This window comes from Cricetulus griseus, chromosome 7 (assembly GCF_003668045.3).
Source record: "Cricetulus griseus strain 17A/GY chromosome 7, alternate assembly CriGri-PICRH-1.0, whole genome shotgun sequence".
NCBI lineage: Eukaryota > Metazoa > Chordata > Mammalia > Rodentia > Cricetidae > Cricetulus > Cricetulus griseus.
The window spans coordinates 103750296-103762895 of NC_048600.1; the positions used below are offsets into that span (position 1 = coordinate 103750296).

General features: G+C 39.5%; 1 protein-coding gene across 2 annotated transcripts in view; it reads right to left on the minus strand.

Annotated features, from left to right (window-relative positions):
- Window positions 1–12600, minus strand: part of Tom1l1 (target of myb1 like 1 membrane trafficking protein) — a 44731-nt gene that overhangs the window by 729 nt on the left and 31402 nt on the right. For both annotated transcript variants that reach the window (XM_035447411.1, XM_027426267.2), the window contains 4 exons: window positions 11750–11849; window positions 5874–5925; window positions 3710–3815; window positions 3086–3161 (listed from right to left, as the gene is read on the minus strand). In XM_035447411.1, the coding sequence (XP_035303302.1) occupies window positions 3086–3161; window positions 3710–3815; window positions 5874–5925; window positions 11750–11849 (334 nt within the window). The remainder of the gene's footprint in view (window positions 1–3085; window positions 3162–3709; window positions 3816–5873; window positions 5926–11749; window positions 11850–12600) is intronic.

The window sequence follows — 12600 nt, forward strand, 5'->3', positions numbered from 1 at the left end:
GGGAGAAACCTCCCAAAATAACAGCACTATGAAACAAAACCAAAGCAACCAACTCCATAAATTTTACTGTTTCTAAAAATTCTAGACTTATTTTCCATGGAGTAATTTTACCTTTTACCCTCTAAACCACTAATCTTAGTATCTCTCAGGAAGAAACTTCATGTCTTAATAAGTTTCCCATCTTAATGTGGAAACTTCACTGTTCTTTCTCAATCCCTACAATTTATTGTCATGTGAATCGCCCTTTACCTGGACAATCCTGTCAACCTATCTTCTCAAACACCTCTTCAGTAAGTGCCCTCTTATCCAAATCTTCAACTTCCCCCTCTATACTAGCTTCTACCCTCAGTAGCTCCACTTTTTATACCAGGCAGTCTTTCACATAGCTACTAGACCTGCCTCAATAATCCTCTATTTCCCAAGCCAGCCCTGTCTTTACACTTAAGTTCTTGTAAGTTATTTCTATGTATTTTCACTTAATTTTTACATTGAAATGCGGCTTCTGTCCCTAATTTCACTAAAATAGCTTTTAATAAACCCTATTTTCATGTAAATGAATCCAACATCTGATTTTCTGTTCTTGACCTGGTTGTACTGTGGGTAGTGTTCATTATAGCCAGGTGCAGGTTAAACTTCCACACCTGGCACTAGGTTCCCTATTACTTTCTTCATTGTCCTTGTTGGCATTTCCAGTTCACTGTATGTGCTAAAGCTTTCTTTCTTGCTTGCTTGCTTGCTTTCTTTCTTTTTTTAATTTTGTATAGAGTGTTCTGTCTGAATGTTTCCCTGCAGGCCAGAAAAGGGCATCAGATCTCATTAGTGATGGTTGTGAACCACCATGTGGTTACTGGGAATTAAACTCGGGATCTCTGGAAGAGCAGCCAGTTCTCATAACCGATGAGCCATCTCTCCAGCCTGTGCTAAAGCTTTCTACTGGGTTTCTATTCAAGTTATTCTGTAGATTTGACAAAAATTAATAATGCTGCCTCCTATGGTTCCCTCTAGCCTTCATTTACGTTAGTTCTTCCTAACATACTCACTTTAGTTACTAAACCCTTTCATACTATTGACACATGTATTTGCCTGCCAATTTGTTTAACTTCCTTCTCCACATTACATTTAATGTTATGAGAGCATGTCTTGTTCAAAATTATGTAACAGTAACATCCTTGAGTGTTCATGAAATGTTCAAGAGAATTGTGTATTCTGAAGATATATAAATACATGGAACAAAAAGAAAGTTTTTGGCCTGGGATTCCTGGCCAACCAGTGATGTGGAAACTCCAGAACTTCCAAGAGTCTCTAATTTTCCTTAGGAGTTCCTGGATTTCATGAGACCTTCAACAGAACTGAGGCTCTAAGTTTCCAGGAAGCAAAAACCACAGTGATAAAGAGTTTCTTCTCCAGCTCCCTACTGACCATCTCACCTATGGTACCTAGGACACCACATACCTACTTAGAGCAATTAATTAATCTAAATATGCCTGACATATCTGGACATGGAATTTAAGTACCAGTTTCTTTAACTACAAAACTACATAAGTTCAGTGACACAGCTACTTTATCAAGCTTGACCGAGAGAAATTCCATCATCCTGAGTTAAAGTGCCTAGCAGGTGGGTGTGGTGGTACATGGCTGTAATCCCAGCACTCAGGTCAGGGCAGGAAGGTCTCCTGGGTCCATTACTGTTTGCTAATAAATGGTGCCAAAATGGCTGTCTACCCAAAGGACTTAAATAAGTGACACTATATTGATGCTTACATGTGCCAGGACATGAAAAAAAAAAAGTACAAAGCACCAAGGCAAAACAGATGAAAAACAGGTTAAAATAAGTTTTAAGAGCTAGTGGGGCAAGCCTAAACTAAGGCTGACCATTAATAACTAATAATAAATCCCTGTGCCCTAACTGAGGGAGAGCTGGTGGTACAAGAAAACCTGCTCCAATTGGCAGTCATTGGTACATGGTGAACTTCAGAACATCTGTACAGCAGACAGATATTCGTTACAATCACCACCTTTGCTAACATTAGGAACACAGACTTGGTGCTTCTACAGTAATCCAAATCTTGAGAAGTACTATGTGGACATACTAGTTTTTAACTGTTGGTAATTGATTTTTAAACGGCACATTTTAAATTCTACACAGGCCAAACGAACTACAGCTGGGGATGAGATACCGACTCCAGGCTGCCAGTTTCTGAATAGTGATTTCCAAAAACTCATTTTGAGCATTTTTCACAATTTGGGGGGTAATCATCCCACTCAAGAATAGATACTGAATCTATACTAGAGGACTGGAGAGATGGCTCAGCAGTGCAGAGCACTGGCTGTTCTTCACAGGTCCTGGTTTCAATTCCCAGCACCACAAAAAAGTTTACAATGGCCTGGAGATCTGACACCCTCTTTTTGTCTCTGTAGGTAGAGGTACATATGTGCTGCTCAGACATACATGCAGACAAATAAATATAAAATAATGTGCTGACCATCCCATATACAGCCTGACAAACAGGAAATCATTAAGTGATGGTTCCTGAAGAATTTCAAGTTAAAGCATTTTTACTTTCCTTTTGGACAAGGTCTGTCACCTACACTGGCCTCACTTGCGATCTCCCTACTACTGTCTCCTACATGCTGAAATACTGTATGGCTATACCTGGCTATAAAGCAATTTAATATCAGTGGTCACTTGTAAGGATATTTTTGCCATGTTGAACACAAGAAGTTCTTTCACATGTCTTTTGATTCAGTTCAGGGGGAACAGTTTTAAAATGTGGCATTAACATGCCAGCAAAAGATAGTGTCCTTCTCCAGCTAGAGAAACACTTGCCACCAAATCTGTGTTGAATGTCGGTTCCAGTTACTTCTTAATATGTGACCCTAGCATTTTTATTTTTCAGTCATGGTCTGAGAACAGTAAGGCCATTAAGAGCAATAGCCACTATAAAACCTCATAAATCACTTTTAATAAGGCCATAAATTTCTGCCAAGAGCTAAACAAAGTTAAATGAATGGCTAAGCTCAGTTAGCACTGTCATCAAAGGGAACCGCAACCAAGCATAAATTAATAATTTTATAAATGACTTACTCTGTAGCAGGAGCTAAGGGATCAAACTCCATTACCTCGTAGTAATTGGGTGGCTGGAGATCATTGTTTGTTATCACTTCAGGTGCGTGATAGGAAAGAAAAAGACATGAGCAATTAATGGTCTGACATATTTAGAATATAAATATATGAGTCTTAACAAATACAGCCAAAATGGTTCAAATGCTACTAAGTTCCATGAGGCCTATACATAAAAAAATTTCCAAACCTCAACTTAAAATTTCATGTATTTTAGTGTGAACCAGATATAACATTCAGTTCAGCACATTTTTTTTTTTTTTTTTTTTTTTTTTTTTTGGTTTTTCGAGACAGGGTTTCTCTGTGTAGCTTTGGAGCCTATCCTGGCACTTGCGCTGGAGACCAGGCTGGCCTCGAACTCACAGAGATCCACCTGCCTCTGCCTCCCGAGTGCTGGGATTAAAGGCATGCACCACCAACGCCAGGCCACCACAAGTATTTTTATAATCTCCTAATCATAATGGTGGTCAGCCCTGTGTTTATTATGTGTGGCTTCGAAGTACAATGAGCTCTCCGAATTAATCTTTGGCAGAGTCCAGCATTCTCACAAAGTGGCTTATTTATTGCGAAGTATAGAGTCTTGTGTACCTGGATGATTGCTGGGCAAGGTTGGCAGCCTCTGGCTGGCTGGAGCTGCTGTGGCAGTCTGTAGGCTAACAGGCTGTAGTAATACTGAACTGGAGTGTTCCAGAAACTGAAGAAAGCATAACACATGTTCAGGCATACATTCTACATGAAGCATTTTTGTTACTTAGATTTCCAGGCTTCCTAATGGCATTGCTCCAAGAGCCATATACATTCAATTGGGTGCAAAGTAGTCATTTTTACTACTTTCATTTTAAAGTAATAACTGCTTGTAAAATTGTCTGCATGGTTTCATGCTCATTACATTCCATTTCCCACATAAGATGTAAAATGTATTTAAAAATACTGTCTTTAAGGAAAAATTGGAATTGTGTGGCTCAATATAGCTTCTGTTTTACCCTGAATATGAAATCTCAGCCTGGAACAGGAATGAAGTTTAGTTGACAAACAGCCGTGCAGTGATGCTATCAAATCAAGACTGATACAGGTAAGTAGCTCTCCTTCCTCCAGGTTTAGCTAGCATACACAAATAAAGATAGAACTTGAGAGGCCAAGACAGAAAAATGGGGAATTTGAGTATAGCTCCATCAACATAGCAAAACCCTTTTTCAAAAATCAAAAACACATTTTCTAATTTACTTCATCATAAAAGTATGTCACGTATTAGCTGCCAGGCACTACTAAGACAAGAAATAAAACAGACCAAACACCTGCTATATCAGACAAGAAGTGGAAATCGGTGTCCAGTGACCTGTTCTATAGTGAAAGAGCAGGATAACGGGGAGAAGAGAGGTACAGTGGGATTCTGTTCTCACAGCCTGGTGACACGGAACGCCTCATCATTGGGGACATTCTGGCAGAGCACTGACTGATTATTAGAGAATACATGTTTCTAGGCTCTGAAGTCAGGGAAGTTATTATGGTTGAAGCATAGTAGGCCAAGATAGGTCAGGGGTGAGGCAGGAGAGGTAATGGGTAGGGTAAGATCAGCATTCCAGGTATGTACAAAAGCAGTGAGGAGACAGCCAGGTGGGGTTTGGGCAGATGAGTGGCATGACTGGGGGAGAGTGCTCTGGTTTGTGTTTTAAGAGTACATTATGACGTGGGAAGGGGTGGGAGAGAAACCTCGGCAGGCAAGAGCTTAAACAAAACAAGCCCGGGGAGGTTATTACAGTGTCCACTGCATGATCACTTAAATTGGGGTGGGAAGGTGGAGAGGTGAGGTGTGGAGGACAGTGAACATACTTTCAAAACAAGGTAAACCGGGAGGTCAAGTGATATTTACCAAGGCTTGCTACCTGAGCACCTGATAAAGTGCACTGACCATTTAATGAGGTACAGAGTCTGCTAGAAGAGCTGGCAGAGGGTTCTGGGAAGAAAAGCGTGGGAGCGCATGCAAACTTGATAGAATTCTGAGTTCAGGGAGCAGGGGCTAGGCTGGAGATAAACATTTGTTGATTGTCAAGTCTTGGTTATTGTAAGGCAGGAACCAAAGCTAGGCATGGTAGTGCATGCCTTTAATCCCATTACTTCGGAGGTAAAGGGATGAGGCTGAGGAGCTCATGGCCAAGGAGACCCTGTCTCAAAGGAGAAGAAGGGGGGAAATAGAAGATTCTAAAGGAACCAGGTAGATAATATAGAAAGGGAAGTCTGGGCCTAAGGTTCCCGATACTGAAGTATCAGGAGTGAAAAGGGGGCCACAAAAAGAGACGGAGAGAAGTAAGGAGTGTGTGAGAGTCACATGTACACAAAAGAGCAAGTGACTAACTGTTAAGGCTAGGACGAGAGTTGAAGCACTAGTTTAATTACGTGAAACACACCGATGACCTTCACAAGGGCTAGAGATGGAGGGACGAACAACTCTGAAATTTTTCCAAACATAAACAATAACAATGTTAAAGGACCTATAACTTTTTTTTTTTTTCTTACAGTGCTGGGGATCAAACTTAGAGCTTGTGGATACTAGACAGGTGCTGAACCACTGAGTTAAATTCCAAGACATCATGATCTTTAACCCGCTTAAGAAAAGTAAAATAAAATTTGTCTATCTAAAAAGATTAAGGTTGCCAACAATGGCTGTGTCAACCCACTGTAAAGGTGTGTAATGCTTTTGGTCATGGTTTTCTCCTGACTAGGTGACCCGATAACAAAGGGTTTCGTTACTCACATTATCATATGTGTGACTTGAGGCGAGGTTTGGGCTGGTCCTTTGGGCAAACCTAGGATAGTGTGATAACACAGCATGATTACCCTACAGTGAGAACACAAACGCAAAAAGTAAGATGATTTCCCTGGTCTGAAAACAAAGCTTGCCAAACAACTAAGCACTACACAAAATGACACCCCACCTTACACTCACAAAATGATAAGAATTGCCATCTGGTTTCAGCACCCTCCAGGGCATGAAACTCAAAAGCAAACACAGCCAACACACCAGTCTTTGGCAATAGTGGACTTGAGGCCCTGGAGAGTGCACAGTACATTAGTGAAAACCCAGCATTCAGTCGTTCCATCTGTAGCTACCACCCATTAAATCTTGAAAGATGAGAAGCAGTGCCCAGCAAAACTTAGGAAAGATGGGAGAATTCCCATTCTGGTTAAAGTGGAGTGGAAAAAACATTTTATCCCATTACTAATGCCACTATAAAAGCTGGAAAACAAAAACCAGTAAAGCTAGTGAGGGTTGTGAAGATAGTAGCAGGCTGATTGGGAAAAGACCAAAATTTAAGTGCTGCTAAAGTATTACTGTCGAATTTACTTTTGATCTGAATGTAGCCTGAACCCTAGATACAGGCATAAGTGATAACACAACTCCAAGAAAAGCACTCATTTGCATATAGGGAGCAAGAAAGACACCCCAGCTTCCTCTGACCCATCTTTACATCCCAACATAGACAACCTCATGGTGGTTGCTGTGGCTTCAGAGGCAACAGGGATGGGCAGAAGAGTAAACTGGAGGGAAACTTCCTCTCAGTTGGCTAAGGTGTGACATCAAAAGCATGGGGATAGCAGTTGTTTCTTTCCATCCCCCCCATTTGTCTGGAGAAAGCACAGCAGAAGAATGAAGATTGGGTAATTAGATAATGAGATGGCCAGAGAACAGAGGAGGGGACCTCCGGGACACCAGAGAATGCCAGAGAAAGGACAAAGTGAGAGAATTCAGGAAAACAATCTTGTAAGGTTGTTATGAAATCATAAGATTGATTTGTTTTTAATGTCAACAATTCTGATTTTCATAATAATGCCAAAATATTGAGAAGTGGACACACAACCTGTTGCTAGACTTCTGATTGACCACAGGGTAGTACACAGGTGGGATTGATTTTCAAACCCCATATTACAGAGGCACGCTGAAATTATGAAGTGAATCTAACTCTTTGCTTAATAAAATCAAAATATCAACATTATAGAGTAGACTTTACCAAAACCTAGCATGTACTAATAAAAATTTTAAAATGTCAAAGATGTAACTCAAAATGACTAGGCAGAAAAAGAGCCAGAAAAAAAAAAAAAAGAAAAAAAGAAAAAAAAAAAACCTTAATGTAGTAAAAAGACAGCTAACAGAAATGAACACCAAGAGAACATGAATGCTGGAGTTATCCCAAAGAGATTTTAAGGCAGCCATTGCGGTACAACTATTCCAAGAAGCAAGCATTCAATAATGCTCTTAAATTGGAAAAATAGAAAGTGTCAGTTAACAAAGAGACCACATCAATAACAAAGTGGAAATTTTAAAACTGAAAAAAAGTAACAAATTAGAAACAAACTTCAAATCAGTTTCATTGTGAAATGGAGATGACAGAACAGTTAATGAACCTGAACATGGATCACAGGCATGATCCAGAGTGAACACGAGTGAAAGAGACAAATCAAGTGGCCCTAAAACACTTAGGAGATACCACCACCCAACAAGTGTTTCCACAATCCCAGCAGGAAAGCAGAATGTGTGCAGCACTGGAAATAATTACAAATAAACAAAGGCTGAAAAGTATTTGGTGAAAGACATAAACTCAGATTCTAGAATGTCTGTGTAGTGAATTGAAGGTTATAATGCCTAGAACTTGTGCTGTCTTACTCAGAAAAGAGATCTCCATGTAGTTAAAGATCTTCAGATGCAGTTGTCACCTGGATGATCTGATTTGGTTTCAAGTCCTAGGGACAGTGATCCCTTAGTGAGCTTAGTGAGATTGTAGTTGCTTATAAGAGAGGCCAGAAGGTGAAGGCACAAATTGGAATAGCCAATAAGCCAGTGAAGCCAAGGAATACCGAGTCACCAAGGAAGAGGCAGAGGACAAATTGTTACTGAAAAATGACAGAGAGACTCAATTCCAGACTTCTTGCTTGCATAACTATGAGATAATATTATCTGTGGTTTTGAACCATCTAATCTGTGGGAGCTTGTAAAATGGCAGTCATAGGAAACTAATGTACTCAGCCAATTGTACACAAGCACGTCAAAAGAAATCACACCCACACATCAAACTGCTCAAAACTAAAGAAGAGGAAACAAAACAAAAACTTATTTATTTACAGAGAAACAACTGTTCGACACAACTTTTTTTTTTTTTTTTAAGCAACTAGTAATTGTTGTGAAAACTAAGATTTGTGCTACTGAGGCAGAACCTATGGGGCTAGAAATATGATATGTGATCTGTGCTCAAGTTCACTATGTGACATTAGCAGTCATCTTAGTGATTTCCGAATACTGGAGTATGATCTGAAATCGTGTACATTAAACTGAACACTGGTAGCTGAGCTTTTGTTTCTTTAGTAAAGTTTCATGGAGACATTTGCTGCCAGGGAAATTTTTTTTCTGCATCACTCATTCATTCTCATATTACCCAACAAGGTTAGCAGGATGACAGGAAAACAGTTACTTAGCAAGCAGTTCAACTAGAAACTGGCCCACAACATTTCAGGATGTGCTTGTACTGTAGGCCCAAGACCAGAGATAGCCAGCCAATGGTGCAGTCTCAGTTTGACAACCCATGAGGTCGTGACCTTCATTTCCTAGCATATGACCTTTTCCCTCTTTCCTTATACTTGTTCCTTGCCTTTTAGAAGAAATTCCCTGTTTAATTGTTTTTCATTCTAGTCTCTACAGTCTTCTCTCTTTTAAGTATAGAAAAGCAATTAATTGTTTAACAAAGGAGAAATAAATTGATATTCTCTGTTACCTAAATATGTCTTGGAAAGATAACAATCCAACCAACTAACAGATGCAGTATAACACCAGAGAAAGGAAAGAGAATGAAATAAAAAAAAATAAAAAAATTGTGTTTATATATATTTATGTTATTTTGGTATCAGTTTCATGGAAATGTGTTACCTATTTCTTGAAATATATGGTGTGTGTGTGTGTGTGTGTGTGTGTTTGTGTGTGTATGTGTGTGTGCGCACGAGTGCTCACATGCATGCTTCTGTGTATGGAAAAATAAACTTTAGTGACAAATCCAGCCTATTTATTCTTTTAGTCTTATCTATTCTGCCTATCGCTACACTTAAGTCACCACCTTTTGTTTTTCTGCAATTTATGCAAAATGATACAAATATTAACACATATTATCCTTTCGCCACTTTCTTACATAAAAACAATATAGTATACTCACACTACTTGACATCTTTTCTCCTGTGTGACAGTAAAGATAGCTTCTTATGTAAAGAGCCTCCTTGTTCCCCTAGCTATACAGTAATCACATATTACAGAGCTATTTATTTGACCAGTCCCCAACTAATGAATCTTACATTTATTAGCTACCATTGCCCACCATATCATAAAGAAACATCTTATAAATACCTAAGTGTATGAGCATAACTTTCTAGATTTAAGATCACATGTCCAAAGTAAATGCAGTGTTCATTTATTATTATTGTCACCTGTCCCCTATAAAGTTACATAATTTTTTGATTGTATCTCTTTCTACAGCCAATGAATTCTTATCAAACATTTCAACTTTGGCCAATCTGAGAGGTAAAAACAAAATATATGTCAAACACGATGGTTCATGACCATAGTCCCTGCACTCAGGAGACTGAGGTCAGAAGGTTATTGAGAATTTACCACCAGCCTGAGCCTAGTGAGTTCTGGGTCAGCCTACACTAGAGTGAAACATCATAAAAGAAAAAAGATAAAATCAATCAACTAACCTATCTTTTTGTTTTACTGACAGTTCTCTAAGAAATCTCTAAGAAATCTGAAGATCAATACAAATGTTTATGAGCCACTGATACTTGGTTTTTGGTGATTTTTCCAATTACTGTGTCAACTTTGGCAAGTTCCATTCCTAAGTCCTAGTTCCCTCTTCTCTACAAAAGGAATAATGAATTATGACACAAACTAAAAAATACTTTGGCAAATAATTATATAAAATCAACAAAGTACAGAGCACTGTTATATGTAGGCAATTTCATGAAATTTGTGTGGCCATTGCTCTCACCAGTTTTAAAAATCATTGTTAACCTTCCTTTGTCACTGTATTTCCCATAACTGACTACCATGAACAAAATCAGAGAAACGGATATATTGAATGTTTATTATGGAGTGTAGTAAGTGCTACCTTAGGAATTTTATTTACATTTCATGGACGTTGTGTGAATCCTAGAAGTATTCTTAGAGGAAAATTAATTCACAGTGGCTAACATTTCCTGCTATGCCAAACTGCTAAATGGACGCATGGCTAAGACTTTGACACAGGTCTGTCTGACTGTTGTCTCTATTTTTCTGTACCATCTGTTGTGTAGCAGTTCCCTCTAAGATTTAAACCTTCCATCTTGGAGGGAGGTTCCTTAAAACAAAGGATGCTTAAGGGGCGGCAAAACAACAGGATATTCCAAGGGGAGGCAAAACATTCTATCCTGTAGGAAATCTTCTCATGCTTAGGAAATAACCAACTCAATAGCTTCAGGAAGTCACTGAAACTGAATAGATTCACTAGCTCCCCCACCGCCCACCCCAACCTTCCCAGTATATAAGCTGTAAGGGATGCTGAGGGACACTCTCAGACAAAAGGAGCTTCCTTGAAGAGCTGCAGACTAGCAGAGCTACTTGGAAGAAGGTAAGACCAGATAAGCCACTTAGAAGAAACAGAGAGAAGCCAAGCTGTCAAAGAATACCAGAACAATGAAATGCCTGAAAGAGAGACACTATCCTTTTGAGATGGCTGCAGGTTGTACAGTGATAGTCGAATTCCCAGCTTTCATGAGTGTCTGCCACCCATGCTGGGGTGGGCTTTTTGGTGATGTAGCTTTGAGTCATTTCTGCTCCTGTAAGTAACCCCTCACCAACGTTCCTGTAAGTAACACCAATAAAACTCATAGTTCACCAAGTTGGACTTGGGTAGTATTTGTACTTTGGTCTGTTGTAGCTTCCTTATCTGGGTAAGTAGATGCTTGATCCTGCCTCCCAAGAAACAGTGTCACACAACACCATGTTTTCTTACATAAGGAAGCAGAATGCCATTGTGGTGATATATTGTTTCTCATCCAATAAAGCTTGTCTGAAGATCAGAATGCAAAGCTAGCCACAGCTGTATAGGCCAGGCAGTGGCGGTATACACCTCTAATCTTAGCAGCTACACTAATTAGCCATAGAGGCCAGGCAGTCATGGCATCTACCTTTAATCCCAGGACTCAGAAACAGGCAGATGGATCTCTGTGAGTTCAAGGCCACCCTGGGCTACATGAGAGTGAATCAGTCTAAAAGAGAAACAGAGCTCACACAAAGGAGATGTTAGCACTTGGGATCCCATGCCTGTAACCCCAGCATTAGAGGCATATAAGACAGGAGCACGGTCTCAGAGCAATTAGTCTCCAGACATGCTGAGGATTCGTGGAGACAGAATCACCCTTTCAGTCTGAGGCAATTAGTCTCCAGCCATGTTGAAGACAGGATCAACCCAGCCTTGGTAGAGGTAAGAGCTCTCAGGTGGCTTGGCTGCTTTGCTTTTCTGATCTTTAGCTTAAACCCCAATATCTGTCTTTAGATTTTTATTATGTGTGTTACAAATCATAGCATTAGTTCTCTGGCATCACTGACATACTTACAGGGAGGGTAATTCTGTATTTTCCGAGGCTAGCAAATCCACCTGTGGATGAAGACTGGGATACAAGCTGTTTGTTACAACAGGACTTGGAGAGCTGACACCTAAAATATAAAATCCATTGGTTTAGTCTTTTAAAGGCAATTTTTACCATGTGCATGGCTACCATCATTATTATCCTCGGTTTTCCACAGTTAAAGAAGGAGATTGGCTTAGATACTTCTGTCGCCATAAAATCATAGGGATTCCTCTGACAGATTAAAAAGCCTCATTTATAGGGGACAGAGAAAGAGACAAAAACAATCCCTGCCACAAAAAGAGGCTGTCATAAGTGGAAAATATTATATATTGGATTTTCCAAAATCTCAAGCTGACCCAAAATGGAAAGGACTGCACATGTCTTCTGCCTAGCACAAAAGTGAACAGTTAGAATTTCTGCAGAGAGCTCAGCCTTCACCTCTAAGTTCTTAAACTCCCATACTATTAAAACACTGAAAGGGAATAATTATCTTCCTTTGCCCAAAATTCGTAATAAGAATCCGTGAAAACTCTCCAGGACAAGTGGTTCCACAAATCTCACTAGCTTACATAATAAGCAAGCCGCCAATATTTCAGACATGAAGAGAGCTGTAAGGAAACCACAAACTCCATACTGCATACTTTTGCCGTGGAAACACCAAAATGTAAGAGAAAAACAAATTACGGTTCGGCTGAACTAGAATTGTAGATCTCTTTTTCTCATCTTGCTTATTTTGTAGCATAAGAAAACTTACTGGAAACAAGGATAGGAGATACTAAAAGGTAGGTAGGGTGGGTGACTACAAGCCTAAGTGCATTTTGCTAACATCATTTCAT